At 48.6% G+C, this 27091-nt stretch overlaps 1 protein-coding gene across 1 annotated transcript; it reads left to right on the top strand.

The window, feature by feature from the left end:
• Window positions 1-208: 208 nt before the first annotated feature.
• STRA8 (stimulated by retinoic acid 8) lies at window positions 209-27091 on the top strand. Its single transcript, XM_054237675.2, has 9 exons — window positions 209-261; window positions 6901-7098; window positions 9021-9096; window positions 9566-9650; window positions 11521-11742; window positions 12633-12918; window positions 17716-17789; window positions 21280-21391; window positions 24697-27091. Exons 2-9 carry the CDS (start codon window positions 6907-6909, stop codon window positions 24769-24771), a joined length of 1122 nt encoding a protein of 373 aa, XP_054093650.1. The 5' UTR covers window positions 209-261; window positions 6901-6906; the 3' UTR covers window positions 24772-27091.

Below are 27091 nucleotides of genomic sequence, written 5' to 3'. Positions count from 1 at the left end.
GCCCGCCCCTCCCTCTTCTCTCTCTGCCCTTTTCTGTCGCCTTCGGACAACTGGTTACACAGTTTCTTCCACTGCCCACACGCCCATTGGCCCGCCACGGCGCATCCCAATTGGCTGCAGCAGTGGGGGACAGGGACGTGATTGGTCCCCACCCCTGTAACGAGGTGCCAGATTCAGACAAGAGCCGCGATCCCCACTCCGGCGCGTCAGGCTGGGTGACTGCTGTCCCAGGAGTGGGGACATCGCGTGCACAGTCGGCGCGTAAGTATCCTTCGAATGCTCCTCTCCAGAAAGGAGCCTCTGGGCATATATGAGTGTTTGTGTAAACGCGAATGAATTCGACTCCGTGGAGCCAAACAGGTGAACTTTTAGCGCTGAGTTCACAGGAGGCTTTTTATCCGTCATCGTGGCTACCTACATTTTTGAGAATGATTCTGAATTATTACTATTATTTTTTGAGACGGAGTTTCGCTCTTGCTGCCCAGGCTGGAGTGCAATGGCGCTATCCCTGCTCATTGCAAACCTCCGCCTCCCGGATTCAGGCAATTCTCCTGCATCAGCCTGCCGGGTAGCTGGAACTACAGGCGCGTGCCACCACGCTCGGCTAACTTTTTGTATGTTTAGTAGAGACTGGGTTTCGCCATGTTGGCCAAGCTGGCCTTGAACTCCTGACCTCAGGTGATCCACCTGCCTCGGCCTCCCACAGTGCTGGAATTACAGGCATGAGCCACCGCACCCGGCCAATTTTGGATTACTTTTACATAATCTGATATAGATAGAGAATCAAAGGAAGCTGCTTGTGAGTTACCGTACTTTATCCAGTGTATTATATTGTTTGCCTGCGGCTTGCTAATGAGAGTGGATCACACTCAAATATTTTGCGGAGTGATGCTTAAAAATGAACATTTCTCTGAAACGTGGAGAAGGTGAGAGCATTTTTTAAAAGTTTAGCCTGGGGAGTTTGTTAAATGTCAGCTCTGAGTGGATATTAAACAGTTTCAATAGGAAAACATGTAGTAATGAAAGTATGCTCTGCTTTATAGATAAGAATTAATAAAAATATATCATGTAACAGTGTTAATCCTCCCAAATTCCCTTTTAGAAGAAGGTATCAATGAAGCTGCCTTCTAACTTTGTTAGGCTGAAAGGTTATGTTTGGCAAGCCCATCTCATGAACACGACTGAACGCAGAAAGAAGTTTTGGTTTTCTTTGTTTGATGTTCGTTTGTTTTTAGACAGAATCTTACCTGTCACCCAGGCTGGAGTGCAGCAGCACGATCTCAGCTCACTGCAACCTCTGCCTCCCAGGTTCAAATGCTCCTACCACCTCAGCCTCCTGGCTGGCTGGGACTACAGGCACACCATATCTGGATACTTTTTGTATTTTTTTGTAGAGATGGGGTTTGGCCATGTTGCCCAGGCTCCTCTCAAATTCTTAAGACCAAGTGATCCACCTGCCTCAGCCTCCCAAAGTGCTAGGATTACAGGCAAGAGCCACCGCGCCTGGGCAGCAGTAAGTTTTGAAAAGGGGAAATTATGTTAGAGCTATGGCCATTCTGAAATGCCTAGTGTTATTTTGGGCCTCAGTTTCCTGTATAATAAATGGGCTTTGCACAGAGAAAGTGTTCAGTAAACATTTGTTTGTAAACATAAGGAAGTCCCCAAAATTCCTTAAGATCAGCTTCTCACACTGTTTGTTCTATACCCTACTTCTGTTGATTATGAGTGGCTTATTTTTTTTTTTTAATTTTTTCTCCAGATAGTCATAGAATCATGACCACAACCTTTTAAAGATGAAAACAGGCCGGGCGCGGTGGCTCACGCCTGTAATCCCAGCACTTTGGGAGGCCGAGGCGGGTGGGTCACAAGGTCAAGAGATTGAGACCATCCTGGTCAACATGGTGAAAACCCATCTCTACTAAAAATACAAAAAATTAGCTGGGCATGGTGGCGCGTGCCTGTAATCCCAGCTACTCAGGAGGCTGAGGCAGGAGAATTGCCTGAACCCAGGAGGCGGAGGTCACAGTGAGCCGAGATCGCGCCATTGCACTCCAGCCTAGGTAACAAGAGCGAAACTCTATCTCAAAAAAAAAAAAAAAAAGTGAAAACATTCAGACTATAATCTAGTTAAATAATTTTTACCCCCTTTATGCAGATAAAGGAATTAAAGCCAGATATGGTAGCTCATGCCTATAATCCCAGCACTTTGGGAGGCCAAGATGGGAGGATCACTTGAGCCCAGGAGTTCAAGACCAACCTGGGCAACCTGTCTGTACAGAAAAGTTTAGCCAGGCCCAGTGGTGTATGCCTGCAGTCCCAGCTACTCAGAAGGATGAGGTGGGAGACTCAGAAGAATGAGATGGGAGGATCACTTGAACCTAGGAATTCGAGGCTGCAATGAGCCATGAGATTGCCACTGCACTCCAGCCTGGGCAACTGAGCGAGACCTAATCTCAAAAGAAAGAGAGAAAGAAAAAGAAAAAAAAAAAAGAAATTAAGAACTAGAGGCCAGAAGTGGTGGCTCATGCTTGTAATCCCATTTTAGGAGGCTGAGGAGGGAGGTTCACTTGAGCCCAGGCATTCAAGACTAGCCCGGGCAATGGAGTGAGACCCCATCTTTATATATAGATGAACTAGAGAGATTCCTTACCTCATCCAAAGTCACAAGGTCACAAGGTTGGTTAGCCTGAAGCTATGGTTATGACCCAGGTCTCAAGCCAATCCATAACCCAACTTGCCTTTCCCTTTGCCAGCTCATTCCATTTTTGATTGTGTCTCTGTATCATCCTTAAGATTAGCTTCCTTTAAACTACGATCTCTGTACTGAGTTCCCTCAATTCTCACTCATTTTAGATGCCCAAACAGACACATTCACCTCTTCAAGCATGTCCAGTTTCCCAAGTCAGGATAGGATATACAGCCTCTAGACCCTGTATAATCTTCACCTACCTTTCTTAATTAGCAATTGACCAACATGACTTGAAAGAGCTTTTGTAGGCTTTTCAAATGCATTGCCTCTCACTGTACATCTTGCCAAGAACTGAATTCCTGAGGGAGTGAATGCTTAGGATGCAGAGAGGTCTTTTGGGTTAGGGTGGAACTAAGATGTTATTTTCCCTCCACCCACCAAGCTTTTCTCTTAATCTTCATTTTCCTCTAGCTCATTCAACCCAGTGTCTCTGCCCATCCCCACGCTGGGGAGATTTTTTGTCTTAGTAGTCCAGGCTAAGCCAACCCTTTCTTGAGGATTGAGTTCATCATTTAAGTCTACACATGGTACCACTTCCTGGGAGGGATACAACTGATGCTTGACACACAGGACCTGACCAAAGATTTTTCTGAGTTGTTGCCAGAACATGATTGAGTTAGAAACCAGTATGGCCTGGGACTGGGAAGCTCCTTAAACAAAGTGGGACTTAAACTGGGAATTGAAGGGCAAGTTGGCTCCAGATCCTTAGAGACTGAAGACAGCGGCAGAGAGAGATGGCGTTATAGGTGGAAGGAGAGGCAATGGGTCACAGAATAATGATTGCTGAGTAGAGGAGCAAGTCATTCTTTTTTAAAACAATGAAAGTGACATAAAGGGGAAATTTGGAGATTCTGAGTCTTTGAGGCTATTAAACTGCAGTTCCAGATCCTAATGATGAGCATTTCAGACTCTTTTCTCTACATTGCTATAATTCCTTACACTGCTGGGAGCAGCTTCTCTGATATGCTTTGATATACTATAGCATCTGATATACTCTGATATACTAAAAGCAGAGGGCTTTTAGGAGAGAAGAGTTTTGTTTTTAAATAAAAGATCACTTCTTGATCTCATTTTTACAATAGTCAGCTCCCCTTTCACAGCCTGTTTCATTCCCCCTTCTAGCCAAACAGCCAACCTTGGAATAAGGCTGGAGGTCCTGCCCTCCTCTCCCCATCCTAGACAGTGATTCTGAGGCACTTCTTCCAGGAGAGCCAGTCCTTCAGTCAAATCACAGGTGCCTATGGGACAGACCAAAGTGTATTATTAGATAAAAAAGAGCTCCGTCTGAAAAAGATCTACCTAAGACTCTGTCAGGGCCACAGAGAAGAAAAAATTCCAAGTCCATCGAAATAACTTGGAAAGAATGCCTTGTGGGGATCATAGCACAGTGGTTGCTAGTAGTGAGCAGGAGGCAGGATCTGGAGGGAAGACACTGAAAATCATTCAGGGTCTAATTAAGAGTAACAGCGGGGTGCGGTGGTTCACGCCTGTAATCCTAGCACTTTGGGAGGCCAAGGCAGGCGGATCAAGACCATCCTGGCCAACATGGTGAAACCTCATCTCTACTAAAATTACCAAAAATTAGATGGGCGCGGTAGCGTGTGCCTGTAGTCCCAGCTACTCGGGAGGTTGAGGCAGGAGAATTGCTTAAACTCGGGAGGCAGAGGCTGCAGTGAGCCGAGACCGTGCCGCTGCATTCTAGCCTGGGCGACAGAATGAGACTCCATCTCAAAAAAACAAAAAAAGTAATATCTCTAGGGCTTGATTCTGTCCTTAGAACATTAATAGGAGGGTCATCTCTCATCTTCCCTGCGGTTTGCCCCCTCCCTGAGCCAAGGTGGGGGTGGAAATTTCCCCCAGCTCCTGACCAGGTTGGGGGCGGGGGGCAGGGGGCAGGCAAGATGGAGGCTGCAGTTCCAGGCAGCTTGGCCAGCATGCTCTGGGGCTGTCCCCACCCCCTAGTGGCGTGCAGCCCTGGTGGCTCCTAGAAGCAACTGGTGGGAAGCCTGCTCCCTATGGGGGAGGCAGAGGACTGCATCCTTGTCCAGGCTGAAACTGTCCACACAGCCGTCCAGCAATTTCAGGCAGAGTGTGTTTGGGCAGAACCTTAGGAGGATACCCAAACTATCAGCACTGGCATTGGGAGAGGCTCCAGATTCCCTACAAGCCCAGAGGCTTTTGCTGTTAGTATCCTGACACTGTGAGAGAGTTTGAGGTCCCGGGAAGACCCTGGTATTCTTATACCTCTGTTCATCTTGAACAGTGCTTCCCACCCGCTTCCCTTTTTATATATGCTCACCTAAATCCCCTGGTGTGCAGGCACATCTGTTGCTCCTTAACTTAAACAAGTAAAAACAATAAACAAAAAATCCTAAGTTCTTCTGTTCAAAGGGTTCTCATTTTCCCTGGGCAGTTCAAAATCATCAGTTTCACTTTGCTTCCTACTAAAGATTACTTAGTGTCTGGAAATTGAAGATGATGAAGGCACAGGCTCTAATCTAACATAACCCTGGAGCAAGGCTTGAGGGGCCTCTGCAGATTCATGTTGTTTTCCCTTGAAGATACCACAGTGTAACTCCTGGTAACAGATGTGAAACAGACTTGCAGGGACCAGCACGGGCAACCAGAGCATCACCGTTCCCATCTTCCTGCCCTGTTCCAAGAAGCAAAACAAGAGCAAGTTGATATACTGGGGAAGACCAGATTATTGATGAGAAGTTGTTTTTTGGCCTAAAAAGTGTTTTAAAAATCCCACATTGCCTGATTGGGTTCATCATCTCCTTGGCCTATTTTCGCTAGTAAAGCATAGTCGGAAAGGCTTCTTCCATCTCCCTTCCCCATAATCCCTCAATGGAGATTCTGTTTCCAGCTGCTGCCAGCCGTGGTGATGCTTGACACACAAATCAGGAGCTAGCGGTGGCTCTCAAATTGTGAAAGTATAAGAATCACCCGGTGAGCTGCGTGCTGGGTTCCGATCCAATGTTTTCGAGGCAGGGCCTAGCCATGTATGTTTTCAATAGTCTCCCCGGTGACTCTAACATACCTCAAAATTAACAAACCCTTGGCGAAGGTCATGCATTGTCTTTGTCCAGCAGGACTGAGCTCAGGGGGAAGTGGACCCAGTAGAAACATCTCACTGTAATTCATCAGAACCCCAGCACTGAGCACCCAGAGGGGCCAGGCTCTGTCTTATGCCCTGAGGGTAGAGAAGTGATGAAGTCGCAGCCTCCCTGTTCAAAGGGCAGGCAGGCTTGTGGAGAGCAGCTCTCTAAGTAGCAGGGTGAGACCTGATGGAAGGGTCCATGGCTCAGGTAAGAGGCCCTGGCCACTTATTAAAACAATTACATGTCAGTCCCACGATAGCCTCCACTAGAGAAGGGCTTCTGGCTTGTAAGCTCAGATGCGACAAAGAAGGACACAGTGATCATTTCCAGAATCCTCTAGAGGCAGATAAGGCAAAATGGCTTTCACTTCTCTGTGGTTGGGTGACTTCTTTCTTGCACAGGTGGAAGAGTGAATTTTCTTGTTTGCCTTGTTTTTTCCTTGAGGTGTATCACAGAAAAATTCATGAGTCTAAAGTGTACCCCTTGAAGGATTTTTTTTTTCTCATATGCATACACCTGTGTAACCACATCTAAGCCGGGACATTCGTAAGGGAGTAAAGACCTCACAGCGGGGACAAGTAACTGTTCAACTTTGAGCAGTCTGTAAAGCCTGAGATCTCAGGGTATGGCTGTTCTCCTTGGCCATCCTTAAAATTAACCCCTGAAATTAACAAGTGTCTGGTGAGTACCTGCAATATTGGAACCTTCTGAGGTAAGTCTCAGGGCCCCTCAACTCTAAGTCCAACATGGGTGGTCTGCAATTTTAGGAGCTGAGTTTCAGTAACAGATTTTGTGTTGACCCTGTATAATCTCCACCTACCCTTCTTAATTAGCAGATGACCACCATCACCCTCAAAGGGCTTTTGTAAGTTTCTCAAATGCATTGCCTCTCACTGGAAATCTTGCAAAGAACTGAATTCAGGAGGGAGTGAACTTGGGGCCTTTACTTGGGAGGGGTCCCTTCTTTCTGCTTGCCACAATTTATCTTCCTTTTCTTTTAATATTGTATTTTTATTATCTAGGGTAAAACGTAATATTACATTACAGCTTATAATGGCGACCCCTGAAGAAAGCAGCAACCCCCATGAGAGCATGACACCCCAGCTGCCAGCACAGCCGCAGGATCTTGATTCTCGGGTGGCCCGGAGACGCCTGTCCCAGGCCCGCCACCGAGCCACCCTGGCGGCGCTCTTTGACAATCTCAGGAAGACAGTGTACTCTCAGTCTGATCTCACAGCCTCAAAGGTATGGGGACCTGGATGAGGAGAGGGGACATTTCCACGGGGGAGGAGACGTTTCCACCTGTGGAGAGATTGTGCTACAGGGCAGGGACTGGCTTGGAGCTGCCACTTCTGCTGGGGTAGCAACAAATGCCCTAGAAAGGGCAATTTATAAACAACAGAAGCTTATGGCTCCTGGCTCTGGAGACTACTAAGTCCAAGACAAAGATGCCATCAGATTGGGTGTCTGGTGAGGGCATGCTCTCAGGTGCATAGACAGGGCTGTCTTGCTGTGTCCTCACGTGGTGGAAAGACAAACAGCCTCCCTCAGGACTCTTTTAGAAGGGGAACAATCACCTTAATCACCTCCCAAAAGGCCCCACCTCTTCATACCATCATACTGGGGATTGGGTCTCAACATACTAAATATTGGGGGGACACACACATTCAGACCACAGTAGCTGGAGAAGCATCTTTCCACCCTACAAACAAGCCCAAGATTCTGGAAGTCACTCAGCCCCTGGTTCCAAGTTCTTGCTGACCCAATAGCATCAACATGAGCCCTGGGCCCGGGGAGTGTTGAAGGAGCCCACAATCCTCTGTATTGTCATGCAGCTGCGGTTCCCTTCCCCTTCGTTTTGGGCTGGCAGGACACTGTGATTCCAGCTTTCCTCAAGTCTCCTTTTAAGTCACCCACCAGAATCCTTGGAATCTAGCATGTCAAATCCCAGGTTGTTCCGCCCCCAGCTGTTTTGGGGTCCCCTCCCATGCCCACCCCACACTCTGGCCACATCTTGCTGCAGAAGTTCCCTGAGCCAAGCTGCCTCTCACCGCCTCTGTGTCTCTGCTCATGCAGTTAGCTCTGCCTTTGGGATTCTGTGTACACTTCAAAGCTGGGCTTGGCTCACTCTGCTCAGCTGCCCCGCTCCATGGAATCTTCTGGACCCCTCCAGTTGAACTAGTCCCTCCTCCTTGTACATTTCCACAGCACTTTGCTTCTACCGCTTGTTAGTACCTACTTAGTTCTATCTTGTGTTATAAGGGGTTGTTTCCGTGCTTGTCTTCTGTGTCAGAGGTTGGTACTCTGAGAGCAGGGACTGCCTTAGGTATTCTGTATCCCTGGGACTTAGCACACAGTTTTGCCCTTGTACATGTCCAAGGGATGCATGCAGCCCCTGCAGATGTAGGTGGTCGGCCTAATGAACATTTAGCATTGCTCATTTTTTGAATAATCTTGCTGTTACCATTTTGACTTTAATAATGTTACATACAAGAAGAAAGGAGGGAAGAAGGAAGGAAGACAGAGAAGGAGGGAAAGAGGAAGGAAGGAAAGGTGGGAAGGAAGAGAGGGAGGGAGGGAGGAAAGGAGGGAGGAAAAGAAATGGAGGGGAGGGAGGGGAGGGGGGAGGGAGGGAGGCAGGGAGAGAAGAAGGGAAAGGGGGAAATTTGGAGTTGAGGTTGACAGCATTTGATAAGTTTTTAGATCATCTGGAGTATATGTATTTAGCAAATAAAAATAGTGGGAGATTAGAACATTTAATATTAACTAGCCCCTTGCACAATGCTACAACTGAGCTGACGTCTACTAGCTCTGTGCCTTGAGCAAGCCTGACATTCATGCAGACCGTGCCTCTTCCATCACCCCTTATTCCACCTTCAAGCTGCCTCCGTAGTTGTTTGCCTTTCTACAGCACTAGCAACTTGCTGAACAAAGCTTAACTCTTTCCAAATACTTTGGCATTTTGGTGAGAACCCATTCTAGGCTACAAACAAAACTTCCTGCCTTCTGTGCATCAGAACTTTCTATTCTTTTTACTGACAAAGTTAAGGGATATAACTTTGCGTCTGAGGGAGCGTGGCCTCAGCACTGGGAAGGAATTCCTGGGTCCACAAAACCAGTCTCTGCAGTGAGAGGCTGACTTTAGCATTGCCTCTGTCTCTCCTCAGTGGCAGGTTCTGAATAAGGCAAAGAGTTATATTCCGGAACTGGAGCAAACCCTGGATAATCTGCTGAAGCTCAAAGGTAAGGGATTCCTACTTGCCAACCCCATCTCCCTTCCTGGAGAAAACTGGTCCAGTTTTTCTATTGAAAACAGAGATTGGGTTGCAATGAATCAACAAATATTTATTGAGGGCCTGTTGTGTGCCAGGCACTGTGCTTGGACCAATGTCGAGGGTCTCTCTCCTTAGGGAGCCTGCAGTCCAGCAGGACCGGCCGGAGTCACCAGGCCAGGTGACTTTGATGAGTTCCCTACTGGGGTACTGCTGAAGGCACCTGATCTCATCTTCAGAGGCCAGAGAAAAAGTGGGCCGGTGCTTGTCCAAGGCTCCGCCCTCATACCTAGAAGGAGAAACTGAGCTCTGGTCTCCCCAGTGCCGACCCTGGAGATCTCAGGGTCCCACCCATGGCCCATCTGGGCCAGAAGGGTGGGAAAGACTCAACAGAGGCCTGACTTTTCCCTTTGTCTTCCTGGCCTTGAACTCCCCAATAGTATCCCTCAACCTGGAGGATGGGCATGCAAGCAGCTTAGAGGAGGTCAAGAAAGAATATGCCAGCATGTATTCTGGAAATGACAGGTAAGACACTGCAAGCCCCAGGAAGCTGGGGACCTGTTGTGTTCTGACACCCATCTGTGCTGTCTGGTAGCAACTCACTCTTCCCCTCCAGCCTGCAGGACCATCGGGGCTGCTGCTCATCATTCAAAACGGGCATATACTGGAGACCATTCCTTTTTCTTTTGTTCTAGTAACATACATTCGATTTTTTCCCAGTTATAAAAATGATCCATGATTATTGCAGAAGATGCAGAAAATACACAAAAGCCCGAAAATATATATTGTCTCAGAACTTAAAGAAAATCAGTGTTAATTTTCAAGAAAATCCATCAAGTTTTTTTTAATGTTGCACATTATTCTTTAGAGAAATAAGGCCATAGTGTTTATATTATATTGAAGCTTTTTCTATATTTTTTAAAGCCACAACTAATGGTTTTCTTGGAGGATACATATGAAAATAAGGAAAATACAAATCTCAGTCTATATTGCAAGCCTCCTGGGAACCTAAGAGAAGCTAAATTAGACTTCAGCAAGGAAAAGAAAATATGGTACACCCAGGTGTCACAAATGCTGAAAGGGGAACATTATTAATATGTCACCTCCACACTTTGAAGGAGAGACTGATTTGAGAAATGTACTTTTATGATCTCATGGTTGTTTGCTTTTGTTTTGTTTTTTTGAGACAGACTCTTGCTCTGTCACCCAGCCTGGAGTCCAGTGGCATAATCTCAGCTCACTGCAACCTCTACCTCCCGTTCAAGTGATTCTCTTGCCTCAGCTTCCTGAGTAGCTGGGATTACAGGCACCCGCCACCATGCCCAGCTAGTTTTTGTATTTTTAGTAGAGGCGGGGTTTCACCATGTTGGCCAAGCTGGTCTCAAACTCCTGACCTCAAGTGATCTACCCGCCTCAGACTCCCAAAGTGTTGGGATTACAGGCGTGAGCCATTGTGCCTGGCCGAGCTTGCTTTAACTCAACATGGTACCTTGGGGATTATTCTTCTAAGTATGAAGAGATCCTGGGTGCAAGGCCTGACTTTTCCAAATGGTGTCCTATTGTTTCATTCCCTTCAAGGTATCTTTTGAAGAGCAGAATTTGCAGATTTTAATGAGTCTAATTTATCCTTTCTTAAATAGATTGAGCTTTTGGTTTAAACCTAAGTATGTCATTTTTTTTTGGTGGTATTGTAAATGATGCTTTTTAAAATTTCAATTTCCAATTGTTCATTGCTACTATGCAGCAATATGATGGATTTTTACATTCTCACATTGTCTCCTGCACTTGCAAAATTCCCTTCTTATTTCCAATGACACGTTTGTAGATGAGATTTTTCTACACAGATAATCACACTCTCTGCACATAAAGATGGATTTGTTTTTATGTTCCAACCTATATTCCTTTCATTTCTTTTGCTTGCCTTATCGGACTGGCTAGAACCTCCAGAACAATTTTGAATAGAAGTAGTAAGAGAGGACAGCCTCATCTTATCCCTGAGCGAGAGGGGAAACTGCCTTTTGCCATTAAGCATGATGGTAGCGGTAGGTTTTTTGGAGATACCCTTTATCAGGTTAACAGAGCTGCCTTTTATTCTTAGTTTGCTGAGAGTTTTTATCAGGCATGGATGTTGATTTTGTTAGATGTTTTTCCTGCATCTGTTGAGGTTTGTCTTCTGGAGTCTGTTGATACAGTGAATTGCAGTGATCGATTTTCAAATGTTGAACCAGTTATCTTGAATTCGTAGGAAAAAGCTCATTTGGTCATGATGTGTACACCTACACACACACACACACACACACACACACGTGTACTTGCTAAAGTTGCTAAGAATTTCTTGTCCATGTTCATGAGGGATACGAGGCTATAGTTGTCTTGTTTCTGTTTTCTCTCCCAGCCTGCTCTCAAACAGTTTTCCTCAGAATGGTTCCTCCCCTTGGTACTCAATTGAGGCAGTCAAGAAGGATGCTGAGGAGGAGGAAGATGAGGAAGAGGAATGCCAAGAAGAAGAGGAGGAAGAAGAAGAAGAGGAGGAAGAGGAGGAGGAGGAGGAAGAGGAGAAAAAAGTGCTCGCATACTCTCCAGACACTTTGTCGCCTGACCTCGTGGAATTTGAACGGTGTGAACCGGGTGGAGTGGCTTTGTGCACCCATGGAGCTCCCTCCCATGGGGAAGGGGACAGAGGCTCCGGTTGGGGTATGCTGCAGCTGCACACCACAGCTGGAGTGCATGGTTCCAACCAGGCCCTGAGTCACATACTCACCAGGATTTTCACATGGGAGGGGCTCAGAGACAGGACTGGCAGAGACTCTAGAGAAATAGTCTCCAAGCTACATTATCATAGCTTATCATACAGTGTTTTTACTTAGACTGGGTGATTATTTGGGGTGCTTTGTGGGGGGCACAGCTGATGATGATTATGAGGGCTAACCCGTCTCTCCCCTAAAACACATATCCCACAAGTCCGCACTGGTCTTATAGTAGGAAAGATGGCGAATGGCTGGCTCAGATGTCCCTTGCCACTGCCTCCTCCACAGACTCAAGGCTCCTCAGCAGCCATGTTGGCGTCCAGAAGAGTTGGCTCAATAGCAGGAGGCTCTCTCCACAGCCCAGCCTGACTTAAGGGCTGAAGGTTAAAGCTGGAGTCCTTTCATACTAGCACATTCATGGGTTCAGAATGTTGAAGAATATTCCCTTAGGATGAGAGCTGAGGCAGCTATGCCTAGCATCTTCTCTATGACACACAGGGCTTCATGGGGCAGGTACTGGGAGAACTCGGGGAGGGGTCCCAAAGCCCAAGGCTATGTCCTTCATGGTCCTCAAGGCTACTGCTCTCCAAGGGCTAGGGGCGTGCAGAGTCAGAGGAGGCTAAGCCCCGGGTGAGTGGAGGCGCCTTGGCCAGGCCTGTGTGCTGGGGTCCACGCCATGAACCGAATCCCCAGGAGACGGTGCTTCAGACGGTTCGAGAGGTGGCTTCAGGGGTGCGAGACGCCGCCGCTTCTGTTCCAGGTATCTCAACTTTTACAAACAGACGATGGACCTTCTGACTGGCAGCGGGATCGTCTCCCTGCAGGAGGGGGCGCTGCCCATCGTCTCCGCGGCCATCTCCCACCTGTGGCAAAACCTCTCGGAGGAGAGGAAGGCCAGCCTCCGGCAGGCCTGGGCACAGAAGCACCGTGACCCGGCGAGCCTGGCGGGGGCCTGCCGGGAGGCGGCCTGTGCTGAGGGCAGCATGAAGGACAGCGGAGTGGACAGCCAGGGAGCCAGCTGCTCGCTGGTCTCCACGCCCGAGGAGGTGAGCAGGCCCGCCGGGGTGGCATGGATGGGGCGCAGGAATCACCCTCGCCGTCGCCCGGGGACGCCAGGCCTTTGCATTTCACAGGTGGGAGGTGCAGTTTGCCGTTTCTGATTTTTCCAATAATCCCGGGGGCCGCGGAACAGCATTTCTTTTTCTGCGGTTAGTTTCCTGGCCCTGCCCTGGGATGGCAGAATAGAAGGCGTGGGAGGTTGTCTCCGTTGGGATTCTTTGGGCTGCTAGGGCCTGGATCATGAAACCCTGAAGAGATGCACTCCTCACACTCAGGAGGTCCGAGGCAGGTGGAGGAGCTCACCGTGTCCCCGTGGATTCAGGCCTCCCTTGGCTCTGCTCGGCTTCTCATCTTTCCCTCCCCTCCCCACCTCCCCCGGCCCCTGTGGCTGTGGAATGGCAGCCAGAGCAATCGAACTGTGATTCTTCCTCCTTTACATCCGGTAAGACAAAGATTTCCTACGAAATCCCTTTCTTAAGGGCTAAGGAAGAACTTTTCCAGAACAGCTCCTCCCCTCTCATTGGCCAGAACTGGCCAAATTGCCAGCCTGCTGAGCCAATGAGTGGCCATAGAGAGGATCAGGCCCAGCCCTTGAAAGGTGGTCGGTTCCCACCCCAAAGAGCACTGGGGCCGCTCTGTGAAGCGGAGGGCACCACAGCTGTCACTGCAAATGCATTTCTTAGGGTTCAGTCCGCTAGTCAGAATGGCCGTGGACATGGTCTGCAAAGCAGGTAGCATCTGAGGTCACCCAGCACGGAGATAAAAGTGGGCCCACAGGGGGTCTTTGAGAATGAGGAGGGGCTCAGATGTCTGCTCTACCACACGGCCCAGGCTGCGTTGGCCCCTCTAACCCAGGGCAGACGATTCGCCCTCTGCACACGCTTGTGCTTAGTGGACATTTAGCATCCATGGTTACCTCCTGACGCATACCACCCCCTTGACCTGGCTTTCCATATGCTTCTCAGTCCGGGCGCCTCTGAGAAGACGACATGCCAGTTTCCCAATGTCTCTCTGTGGCGTCTTAGAGCCAAAGAGCCTCCCATTGTCTCTGACCATGGGGTTACAGCCCTGGAATGCCCCCATTTTATTGGAAGCTTCCTCAGCTATCAGGCCCAAGCCCGGAGAACAGAGATGTCACCCATTCCTGTCCTTCCAGTTTGCAGGCCTAGCCAGCAGAGTGACTTGCCTAGAACACCCAGTTCCCACGTCAGTGACTGTATCTCTCTCATCACACATTTTTTCATGTCACTCTGCCCTTTGGTCACCTGTTGATGGTCAACCCCCATTATCTTCCCTGATGCTTCTCAACTGAATCACCTGTGGAGTTTCTTACAAGTCAGGTGCCTGGCTGGGCACAGTGGCTCACGCCTGTAATCCCAGCACTTTGGAAAGCCAAGCAAGGTGGGAGCATTGCTTGACCCCAGGAGTTTGAGACCAGCCTGGGCAACATAGTGAGACTGCACCTTTACTAATAATTTTCAAGAGTAGAGAGGTGTGGTGGCGTATACCTGTATTCCCAGCTACTCAGGAGGCTGAGGCAGGAGGATTCTTTGAGCCCAGGAGGTCAAGGCTGCAGTGAGCTATGATCGTGTCACTGCACTCCAGCCTGGGCAACAGAGCAAGACTTTATCTCACCAAAAAAAAAAAAAAAAAAAAGGTCAGGTGTTGGGCTGCTATCCCAGACCCACTGAATCAGAGTCTCTGAAGGTGGAGCCTTAGATCTGCATTTTTAACAAGCTTCCCTGGTGGCTGGTGCAGTGGGTCCTATTGAAGGAAACTCCTGGTGCAGATGAGCAGTAGTCTACCAGCTGCTACCTTGGTGCCTTCCCTGACCTCCACGCATTGGTCCACCAGACTGTGGCTTCTGATCTCATTTTCCTCTGATGTCGGGTCTACCATGCAAAGATATGCATTCTGGTCCACGATAGTTCAAGAAGGGCCAGATGATTGGGACCTCACACCCAAGGCATGTATAAAAGGTCAGCCAAGCAGATGTGTTTACAGCCCCAAAGTGCCAAGCCCTGGAGTCTCACACGAAGAAAACGAATGGAAAACACAGTCATGGGCTGCAAGATGTTTTGGGCAAGAACAGACCACATAGACAATGGTAGTCCCATAGATGATAATGGAGCATATGTGGAAATCTGATATATGGCACTTGATATTCACATTCCAAATCAAGTAGAGGGAAACGATATTCAGTAATAGAACTTGGATTTGGGATTTTCCATATGCAAAAATATATATAAATAAATACATGGGCCAGGCACATAATCACGTCTGTAATTCCAGCACCCTGGGAGGCCGAGGCAGGTGGACCACCTGAGGTCAGGAGTTTGAGACCAGCTTGGCCAACATCGTGAAACCTGGTCTCTACTAAAAATACAAAAATTAGCCAAGCATGGTGGCAAGCGTCTGTAATCCCAGCTACTCAGGAGGCTGAGGCAGGAGAATTGCTTGAACCTGGGAGGCAGAGGTTGCAGTGAGCTGAGGTTGCACCGTTGCACTCCAGCCTGGGTGATGAGAGTGAAACTCCGTCTCAAATAAGTAAATAAATAAATGTATATGTGCCATCTAGGTTTGCATAAGTATACTCTGATGTTCACATGACAGAACTGACTGAGGATACATTTCTCAGAACCTATCCCTATCAGTAAATGATTCATGACAGTATCCACCAAATGCCTGAGCAATTCTGTCAAATTTGACTGTGCCAGCATGAACACTTCCTCAGGAAGAACACATCCAAAGAGAAAACAACCAGAATCTAATGTCTCCAAATCATGGAAACAGCTTTTCTGGGTTTTTCAGGGAGGCCTATGGGCTGATGATATTCCTTGGCTATTAAAGGAAGCTGGCAGCAGATTCCCTCAGCTGTGCCCAGAAGCAGGGCTCTGCGTGCACCGCTGTGCCCAGATTTAGGCCAGGCCAGGGCTGGGTGATAAGGTAGGCAGAACAGAGAACTCTCATGCCCGACGCAGGGACAAAGTCACAGTTACTCCTGCTGTGCAGTGTAACCGCTGCAACCCCTGGTCCACCTGGAGAGGTTCTGAGGCAGAACTGCTATGTTAGAGGCCAGCAGCAGGGTCCGACGGGCTTGGGAGGCACCGGACTGCTCCATTTCAGTGCAGAGAGAAGCTGCCCTGTGGGTGTGGTGGCACTCTGGAAAGGCTGCAGAACCTGGTCTGGGGGGTCCCCTCTCAGGCTGGCTTGGGAGGGGGATTTGCACAGGTGAGCAGGATGTGTGGCCGGTGACCTTGGTGGGCTGATTGCTTAAGGGAGGAATTTCAGTTCTGGGTCCCTGTTCCAGGCCTGCCAGGGAGGAACATGAAACTGATGGGCTTCAGGGCTGATGGACCCTGGATCACAGGCCTTTCTGTGGCCCCTTTCCAGACCCTCTTTGAAATGACCAAAGAGATATCAAGTAGAAGGATAAAACAAAATGTCCGGAAAACTAGGAGCAGGGCCAGAGTTCCAAGGGATTCAGTTCCAGGGAAGCAAACTGAAAGAAGACAGAAAGGGCAGACAACAACCTTTTTGGAAGAGTTGTGTCTCACAGGGAGGGGAGAGGAGATGACAGACCCTGGCAGAAGCTGCCAGTACCTGCCAACTCAGGGTCAGAGGACTTCCTCTCCTCTCTGAGGTGTGACTGCCAGTGTAAAGGGAATGTCAGTTACAGCAAAGCATGTCCAGTTAAATTTTTAATACAACACCATCCTGTGCACTATTTGGAACATTCTTATACTAAAAATTATTCATTCTTTATCTGAAATTCAAAACATAACTTGGCATTTCCTATTTGTATTTGCTAAATCTGGCAGTCACATAAGTGTAAATCATGTTTCTGTAACATATTTAATATTCTCTAACAAATTAAAGGGAAGCAGAATGAAAAACTGTCTATATGGCAAGATTCCAAATTGGAAATATATATATTATTTTCTATTCCAAATTGGAAATGTATGATATTATATACCTAGGGAAGTGACTGGAGAGAATTAGATCAGTGTGGTAACAATGGATATCTGGGTGGGTTTGTTTCTCAGTGATTCTGATTTTCTCGATCTGTTTCTATTTTCCAAAATTTCCACTATGAACATGTATGTCTCTTATAAAGCAGATAATGTTCAATTGTGTGCCAGTGAGGTCTGTTATAAAGCAGATAATGTTCAGATGTAACCAGATATATCACATACATTATCTTACATAATTCTTGGAATGGCCCTATGAGTAGACACTGATGTGATTCCTGTTCTATAGAGGAGGATTTGTGAGAGGAAGTAACTCGTCCCAGGTCACACAGCTAGCAAGGAGCAGGGCTGGGATTTGGCCTGCCTGCAGCCTAACCCAGAATCTTTCTGATCCTCTGGATGCAGCTGCCCTGGCATGAGACTGATAGACTGTGGACCCTGGACTCCAATAATCTGTCCACCTTGGGAGGTTTTGATGAGCTTTTTCTCAATGGTAAACTGAGGTTCTGGTAATTGCATCTCACACCTGAGCTTCTACCTTCTTTGGCAAGAGAAGTCACAATCCCCAGTTCTTCCTGTCCCTCTCTGCCACCTCAAGGGTTGGCAGTTTGTCTTGGGCATTCTAGAGTTTAGCATTCACCCCCTAGGAAGAACACCGAGCAGAGCCCCTGGGTGTGGGCCCCAGCTCTGACATGCATGCCCTCTGGGGTGTGGTATAGAGAGCCTTTCCACTTGTCTCTCCCCCAGCAGCCCAGAGCAAGTGTGAAATTGTCAAGTTATTTCCCATGCATGAAGTGCTGCTCTTTCTTTCAGATCCTTTTCGAAGATGCCTTTGATGTGGCAAGTTTCCTGGACAAAAGTGAGGTTCCAAGTACATCTAGCTCCAGGTGAGGATGAGGGTGTGAGATAGCATGCACCCCTGTGTGGATGGGCGTGAGACTGTGTGGGGGGGGGGTGCTAGGGCGAGTTTGCGTGTGTATGAATGTGATTAGTCTTTCAGTCTGAGAGTGTGTGTTTGTACTCCTGCTGGGGTGTTCCAGAGCCTCTCCTCTGCAGCCTGATGGGTGTTGTATTCGCCCATTCTCACACTGCTATAATGAACTACCGGAGACTGGGTAATTTATAAAGAGCGGTTTAAGTGACTCACAGTTCCACAGGCTATACAAGAGGCATGGCTGGGGACACCTCAGGAAACTTAGCAATCATGGCAGAAGGCAAAAGGGGAAACCTGTGTATCCTCACATGGTGACAGGAGAGAGAGAGAGTGAAGGGGGAAGTGCTCCACACTTTTCAAACAAGCAGATCTTGTGAGAATTCTGTCATGAGAATGGCAAGGGGGACACCCACCCCCATGGTTCAATCACCCCCCACCAGGCCCCTCCTTCAACACGTGGGGATTATAATTCCACAGGAGATTTGAGTGGGGACACAGAGCCAAACCCAGATCAGGTGCCTAATTCAGTGGGTGTTCTCAGGGATCCGCTTTTTTTTCTGTGATTGGAAGTGAGCTGGCCCTAGGATTGTGTTGCTGCCCTGGGGAAGACATTCTCTGCGGAGTCTTCAGAGTAGAAAATTCTCACCCATTATCTTACTTAATTCTTGGAATAGCCCTATGAGTAGACACTGATGTGATTCCTGTTTTATAGAGGAGAATTTATGAGAGGAAGTTACTTGTCCCAGGTCACACAGCTAGAGAGGAGCAGGGCTGAGATTTGGCCTGCCTGCAGCCTAACCCAGAATCTTTCTGACCCAGGGGAGGCAGCTGCCCTGGCATGAGACTGCTAGACTGTGGACCCTGGACTCCAGTAATCTGTCCACTTTGGGAGGCTTTGATGAGCTTTTTCTCAGTGGTAAACTGAGGTTCTGGTAATTGCATCTCACACATGAGCTCCTACCTTCTTTAGCAAGAGGAGTCACCTCCTGGCGCAGGGCTGGGACACACCAGGTCCCAGCAGCAGGTTGTGAATCTGTTCTCTTTGCGCCCCATTCCCAGTCTGTGTTAGCCCTGCTGACCTCTGCTGAGGGCTGCTATATCCCTGCCTTAAGTCCATTAATACTAAATGCCATAGACTGGGTGGCTTAAAAACAACAGAAATGTATTTCTCACAGTTCTGGAGGTTGGAGGTCCATGATCAAGGTCCCAGCAGAGTCAGAGCCTCATTTTTTCACAGAGGGCACCTTCTGGATAAAACCTCACATGGTAAAGAGGCAAGAAATCTCTCTAGAGCCTGTTTCTTTTTAAAAAAAAAAATTTTTTTTAAGACAGAGTCTTACTCTGTCACCCACGCTGGAGTGTAGTGGCACATCTAGGCTCACTGCAACCTCTGCCTCATAGGTTCAAGCTATTCTCTTGCCTCAGCTTCCCGAGTAGCTGGGATTACAGGCACACGCCACCATGCTCAGCTAATTTTTGTATTTTTCGTAGAGACAGGATTTTGCCGTGTTGGCTAGGCTGGTCTCGAACTCCTGACCTCAGGTGATCCACCTGCCTCGGCCTCCCAGAGTGCTAGGGTTACAGGTGTGAGCCACAGTGCCTGGCTCTGGGGCCTGTTTTATAAGGGCACTAATCACATCATGAGGGGCCCACCTTCATGCCCTAATCCATGATCTCCCAGAGGCCCTTCCTCGTAACACCATCACCTTGGGAGTTAGGTTTCAGCATATGAATTTTGGAAGAACACAAACTTTCAGTCTGTAGCACCCAGGGCAGCTTGCGGGCAGGTTCTCCCAGCCAATCTGGAAGGAGAAGGCAGAGAGGGGGCTCTGGGACACGGAGAATAAGGGCCAACATGCAAACAGGCCTGGGCCCTGAGTTTAGGGGACTCCCTGATAGGAATGGATAGGAAGGAGGGAAGAAAAGGATAGCTGACCCCATGAAGTGGGAAGACACAAAAGAGGATGTGAAAAGATTTAAAAACCATTAGTAGCTTGACTAACCATGTCCCAAAGGAGTGTTTTCTGAAACAGAAATCATGTAGGACTGAAATTCCCTTGCTGCTTTGCTTGAAAAAGCTGTAGTCTTAGGGCCTGAAGGCACAGGTTCTTCAGATATCTGTGCTGTTGTCATGGCTAAAAAGAACCCTGGACATTTCATTTTTCTGCCTTGGGAGTGAGAGTGACGTATCCTTGTGATCCCAGTGAATATCCCTATTGTCCTCTCAAGGGGAGCCTGGCCTATGGGTGCCTGTGAGGCCTTGGGGCCACAGCTGTCCCTAGTAACCCAGCAGAGCTTCAGGCAAACCATACATCCGCATTTTGGCTCCATTCTCCCTGTTCCACCCAGGCCTAGATGGACTTGGGGAGAAGTGAGGTTGACAGAGGAGGGCTTTGTCCTCTCCAAATCGACCTTCCAGAGTGACTCAAGTGATTCTCAGCTGCGAGTAGGGTTACATTTTGCTGCAATTGGCTGGAAGAGACATTCCTGTTTCTGTGCTCGGCTTGGGCTGCAAAGACAACCATGGGGAAGCTGCCAGCCTGTCCTTGTCAAGCAATATTCAGAACTCCCTGCCCTGCTGAGGGAACAGGAAAACAACCTATTAAAAATGTCCTACTTTCCCTAGAAAAGTCAGGGGTAGCTGCCAGGGGGTTCCTAAGCTGACTGCGGGACCTCATCCCGGGAGGAAGTGAGGGCTGCCTACTGACTTACAGAAAGTGAGTGCCAGCTCTCCTATAGATGCACAGTCTCTGTGCTCTAGGGAGCCCTCTGAAGCAGGGACCACATTGGAGGGCCCTGGCTCTTAGCAGGCATCCCTAAATGTTGCACGAGCCCCCACCACCTTTCCAAAAGGCTAAGCTGTCTCATCATCTTCTGAGGCCCCGCAGCTTTTCAAGGATTTTAATGTCTGCTTCCAAACTGTGCTGCTTATGGTGACATAAGCTCGAGTCACACAGGGCTTCTCCCCTTGTTCCAGGCAGGCAGGAGGAAAAGAGCCTGCACAACAGGCCTCCTTTCTGCACCAGGGCTTGAGTTCCACATTAGACCTTCAGAGCAGAGGCAACTCAGGGGACTGAACTCAAGACGCGCCACGTGCTCCAGAGCTGCCTCAGCAGCCACAGTGGAACCAGAACCGTGGGGCATTCTGCAGGAGGTTGACTGAGGGATAGAGGAACTCTTGTTCCCTTGTTCCAGAAGCCACAGTTCCGAACACTAAATTGGGGCACTGGAGCCAGTCTCACCAGAGTCTCAATTTTCCAGAGGATTCCAGACATGATATGTAGCAGAGGCAACACAAACCTTTCAAGGACAGATCTGGGCTGTCTGAGAATTTACAAGTGCTTGGTTCACACTGTAACACAAATCTTTCAGGGGAGGGGGAGGCGGAGTTGAAAGATCAGGATCCTGAATATTTGTTTTCTCTTCTTCCTTTCTGTTGTCAGTTCAGTGCTTGCCAGCTCCAACCCAGAAAACCCAGAGGAAAAGTTTCAGCTCTATATGCAGATTATCAACTTTTTTAAAGGCCTTGGCTGTGCAAACACTCGAGTAAAACAGGTAGGACAGAGTAGAGGGCCGTGGTACCTCTGCTTACCTCCCTTATATGCAAAAAGGGTATGGGCAGCCCTCACCTGACCTCACCTCAATCATCCCATGAGGGGCCACTGGGCAGGGACACTCTTTCATTCTCTCTGGCTTGCTCCATGAATGATCACCTTCAGCCTGATGCATCCTGTAGAATGAATGGAAGATTTCCAGGGAACCAGGAAACACAGAGCAGTGTCCTCTAGGGCAGTGGTCCCCAACCCCTAGCCCACAGACCAGTACACATATGGCTGCTAGAAACAGGGCTGCACAGCAGAAGGTGAGCATGACGGCCTGAGCTCCACCTCCTATCAGATCGGCAGCAGCATTAGATTCTTATAGGAATACAGAACCATAGTGAACTGCTCATGCAAAGGGTCTAGGTTATGCACTCCTTATGAGAATCTAACTAGTGTCTGATGATCAAGGTGGAACAGTTTCATCCTGAAACCATCCCTCCTCTGTGGAAAAATCGTCTTCCATGAAACTGGTTCCCGGTGCCATAAAGGTTGGGAAGCACTGCTCTAGGGCAGCCCTGGACTGGGAACCTTTGGAGCAGGGACCAGATCCCAGGGACCTGACTCTCAGCAGGCGTTCATAAATGTTTAATGTGTGAACCCTTGACACTCCTCCAAAACGCTGAGCTGTTTCATCATCTTCTGTAATCTTCGTCATCTTCAGTAATATCTGCTGTCAGCTTTTGAAGGATATTAATGTCTGTTTCCAAATTGTTCCACTTAGGGTGCCATGAGTAGTGGCAGTCCTGTTTAGGAGGACCATTTCTGGAGGTTTTTGTCAGGGGAGGGGACAGGCCCTTTCAGATTCATAGCCAGGGATCTTTCTTGACTAATTTAGCAAAAATACAACTGTTTATTTAAAAGGTAAGTTATAATAATAGCAAATGTTTGTCTAAACATAGGACGGCTATTCAATACTTAGTCGTCTTCCAGCTAAGTCTTCATTTCCCTCTGCCGGGACCACAGCGAATCCTCACGTGGAGTAAGAGCCCGTCCCTGCAGTTTGCTTTCCCCCTCCCGCCAATCCTTGGGCGACTTCCCTGCAGCAGTTGTCCCCTCTTTCTCTCAGATACAGTTAAATAGTCTATCTTACCAAGACTTTGAGAATAGACAAAAAGGACAAGCTTTGCTTTCCCTCCTGCTCCACATATGGTAGAAAACATGATAAGCAGGGTTCTAGTACCCATACAAAGCACAGGTGTGGCTGGGCACAGTGGCTCTCGCCGGCGGGCTGAGGTGGGCAGATCACTTGAGCCCAGGATTTCAAGACCAGTCTGGACAACATGGCAAAACCTCATCATTACAAAAAATACAAAAATGAGCCAGGTGTGGTGGTGCACGCCTGTAGTCCCAGCTACTCGGGAGGCTGAGTTGGGAGGATCGTTTGAGGCTACAAGGTGGAGGTTACAGTGAGCTGAGATCACACCACTGTACTCCAGCCTGGGCAACAGAGTGAGATTCTCTCAAAACAACAACAACAAAAGAAAGCAAAGATGCCACACTTCAGTACTCCTAGATTCTGGAGGCCTCAGTGTTGCAAAAGCAGGGCCCAGGCCTCTGCATTTTGAATGACCTGTCCAAGTGGCTCTGGGGCAGGAGGACTCAGGCTTTGATAGACTCTGGTGTAAACAGAAAAGTTCCATTCTCTTCTCAACCTCTGCTATTGTCTTCCCGCTAAACGAAGGGCCCATATGATTTGCCCAGAGACTGTGGCCCCACCTCCCTGGCACTCTTGATCCCTATTTCCCTGCCCCTATCAGGAGAGCATGGTAAATGGGAACTGCTTCTCCAGGGCAGGAAAGGCTCGGTGTGTGGAGGTCGGCCCCACTATCAGGATGTCACCCTTGGGACCAGGTCCCACAGTCAGTAGATGATTGACTGGGGTCAGGGATGCTGCCTGGGCCCATGGGGATCAACCCTGATCTGCAGGGCTGCCAAGTTACAGGGGTCATTTTCTGCTGGGATGGAGAGAAACAGGAAGAGAAAAACCCCAGGGACATACTTTTAGGGAACAAGGTCACGGAGAGTCCTGAGGGACTGGCTGGGATCACTGTTTACAGTGTCCCTTTAAGGACTGAGAAACCCATGCTAAGCAAACAGTGCTGCCTCTATATTTTTTACCCAGGCTAGCGTGCAGTCATGGCATGATCTTGGCTCACTGCAACCTCTACCTCCTGGGTTCCAGCAATTCTTGTGCCTCAGCCTCCAGGATAGCTAGGATTACAGGTGCACACCACCACGCTTGGCTAATTTTTTTTTTTTCTTTTTTAGTACAAACGGGGTTTCGCCATGTTGGCCAGGCTGGTCTCAAACTCCTAACCTCAGGTGATCCGCCTGCCTTGCCCTCCCTAAGTGCTGGGATCTCCAGGAGGTGGGCAGGGAGGGCCTTTGTGCTCAGGGGCAGCCTGAACTCCTGCTGGTAAGAGAGGAATGCAGGAACTCAGGCTGGCCACCCCCAGTGGCTCACCAAGCCAGCTGCCTGAGAAAGAAGAAATGCAGATTTTCAGAGGGGCCTGCACATAGTAGGTCCTCAGGCAATGTGTGCCAGTGCTAGCCAGCATGAGCCACCATGCCCAGCTGCAGTGTTGCTGCTTAGAAAAGAATCATCTCCTAATAGACAACCTATGTACATGGCATAAGATTTACAAGTTACCAAAAGACATACAATGGATACTTAGTCTCCTCTCTCCCTTGCTTCCTACCTCATATCTTCCCCCAGAGGCAACTGAGGTGACCAGTTTCTTGTGCACTCAACCACACATGCTCTGCAGATACTCATATATTCTTTCAAACACAAATAGTAGCCTTTGATACACGCTGCTTTCTTTGCACTTTGCCCTTTGTAAATAGTGCATCCCATAGATAGAGCGCTGTCTCATTATTTTTGTTGGAAACCAGCTGCATGGTATTTCACTGGTGGGAGCACCGCAGTGCAGTGCATTGTCTTCTATTGATGCACGTTTGGGTAAAGCCTTACAACATCCTCTGCCTCTCTTATGGGACCCTGGAAATCCCCAGGATAAAACAGAAGCCACTTCTGCTCTATCTTTTCTGCAAGTCATAGAGTGACGAAGACAGTGAAATGGAAATGGTACCTTCTCACTTAGAAGGAAGTGAGAAGCTGGAGATGAAAATGCAGCTGAAGAGACGTAGGGTAGAGTCTGGGGGCTGGGCACCCCAGAGCTGCAGGAGCCTTGCTGTCTGCCTGGGGCCCGAGACCCACAGATAAAAAGTGAACCTCTTCCACCCTGTGTCTTGCAGGAAGCATCCTTTCCTGTTGATGAAGAGATGATCATGTTGCAGTGCACGGAGACCTTTGACGATGAAGATTTGTAATGCAGAAGCGGGGCCAGGACGGGAGGGACTGAAGGAGGTGGGCAGTTCCCAAGGTTGAATGCGGGCAGCTAAGGTTGCATGTGCCTTGGCCTCCAGGACTCTTTGGAGTGGGTTGTTCCGAAAGCATTTTGATGATTTTCTGATTATTATAATGTATAAGAGAAGCATGGCCTCGTGTTGGTCTCTCAGGGCTGTTTGGCATGAAGGGCTGGCTTGCTGCTATTGTGCTCCTATTAAGGAGGTAGGAAGTACAGCTGGGGCCCAGGCCACGGGCCTTTCAAGGTGGACAGGCAGGGTCTGTCCTTGGAGGTGATGTAACACCAGGTACTTTCAGCATGTCCTGGGCACAGGGCATTGCCCTGATGTGTTCTAGAGAGTTCCAGAGCCCATCTGTTCATCCTACACACTCTGAGAGCCAGGGGCAGTGCCGACCTCAACCCTGTGCTGCAGGACAGCTGGGTGGAACCAGATATATCTGCTGCTCCTGGTAATAAAATCACCTGAATGGGAGTGGTAGTGAGGTCCCAGGCTTTTTTCTGAGGGCTTTCTGTGAGGCTTCTGGGCAAAGGGTACATACATGTCCCTGGGATTGGATACTGGGGGTGAGGGTGAATACTGGGGGTGAGGGTGAATTTTATGTGTCAACTTGGCTAGTCCGTGGTACCCAGGAATTTGGTCAAACATTATTCTAGATGTTTCTGTGAAGGTATTGTTAATGAAAGTAACATTTAAATCAGGAGACATCGAGTAAAGCAGATGATCCTCCACAATGCTTCCTATCAGTTGAAGGCCTGAATCGAAAGACACCTCCCAGGAGGAAGCGGGAATCCTGCCAGCCGTCCGACTTTGGACTTGAACTGTGGCTCTTCCCAGCCTGCCGGCCAACCCTGCAGATTTTTAGACCTGTATCTCCACAACTGCATGGGTCCCTTCCTTAAAATAAATACTTCACCTCTCTCTTTCTCTGTATTTACATACATACACATCTTATTGGTTCTGCTTCTCTGGAGAATGCAGGGTGTGCAGGAAGAATGGGCGTGCATGGCTCTTTACAGTTTTTAAGGCATCATAACAGCCCCTCCCCTCCACTGAAGCCCTCGCAAAGGCTTGGGCTGTGTCATCTCCCAGAGAGAGCCTGAAACATAGGCTAAGTCTTAGGACACAGACCCAGTCCTGTGTGACTCCAAAGTGGCCCTTAGATGCATGAGCCCACACTCAAGGACTTCCCCTAGGGGTGTGCAGGGATAGGAGCTTCGCCAGCCCTTCACAGCATACACATCACCGCACTGAGTGGGCAGACGGAGGCTCTCCAGGAGCTGGGCAGGGAGGGCCTTTGTGCTCAGGGGCAGCCTGAACTCCTGCTGGTAAGAGAAGAATGCAGGAACCCAGGCCGGCCACACCCAGTGGCTCACCAAGCCAGCTGCATGAGAAAGAAGAAATGCAGATTTTCATAGGGGCCTGCACATAGTAGGTCCTCAAGTAATGTGTGCCAGTGCTAGCCAGCACCTCTCTTTGTACCAAGCTCTGTCCTGATCCTATTTAGTCCAAGGCTGCGACTTCATTCCTCCAGCAATACTTGCCAGCGGCCCCTGGTCAGAGAGGACCTCAGCAGGACGTGGAAGTGTCCCTTCCCCCCACAACCTGGTGCTGTGGTGATGTCCCCACCACTAGTCCTCAGCCCAACAGCCCTCTTGCTTCTCTCCTGCAGCCTTGGATATTGGCATAGTCCAGGATGGATTTATTGTGTAAAACTACCTTCACGTGGTTCTCAATCTCCTTCCTCCCCACTGAGGACTTGTATCAGAAAGATACCTTCTTTTAGCTATCAGTGAGTACTGTAGCAATCACAGTTCTGCAGAGAAACAGCACCAATAGGATAAAGTCATCAAGACTTGTTTTAAGAAATTGGTTTATCTGTTTGTGGGGACTACATGTCTGAAATCTGTAGGGCAGGCCAGGAGGCTGGAAACTTGGGCAGGTGTTGGCACTACAGTCTTGAAACAATTTCTCCTCCCAGAAACCTCAGTTCTGTTCTTATGGCCTTCAGCTAAGTGGGTGAGCCCCAACCATATCACCAAGGGTAATCTTGCTAATTGAAAGTGGACTGGTTGTAGATGTTAACCACACGTATAAAATGCCTTCACGACATCCCCTAAAGAAATGCCTGATAAGATGACTGGATACTATAGCTTGGCTGACTTGACACGTGAAACCAACGTTACAGGTACCGCTTGGGGATTTTTATGTTGTTATAACAGCTTTCTATAGAGGTTCGGCCTCTGTTGATACTGCCAATTGATAAATAAAGAAACAATGATTT

The sequence above is a fragment of the Callithrix jacchus genome, chromosome 11, assembly GCF_049354715.1.
Source record: "Callithrix jacchus isolate 240 chromosome 11, calJac240_pri, whole genome shotgun sequence".
Taxonomy (NCBI): Eukaryota; Metazoa; Chordata; class Mammalia; order Primates; family Cebidae; genus Callithrix; species Callithrix jacchus.
Note: the sequence above shows the minus strand (reverse complement) of the source record. Positions and strands in the feature narration are given on the sequence as shown.

Bases quoted from the DNA above. Each gene is read 5' to 3' on its own strand.
- STRA8 (XM_054237675.2), top strand. From the start codon at position 6,907: ATGGCGACCCCTGAAGAAAGCAGCAACCCCCATGAGAGCATGACACCC. The intron at 11,743-12,632 runs GTGTGAACCGGG...CTTCTGTTCCAG, and splicing joins GACCTCGTGGAATTTGAACG to GTATCTCAACTTTTACAAAC. The intron at 12,919-17,715 runs GTGAGCAGGCCC...TCTTTCTTTCAG, and splicing joins TGGTCTCCACGCCCGAGGAG to ATCCTTTTCGAAGATGCCTT.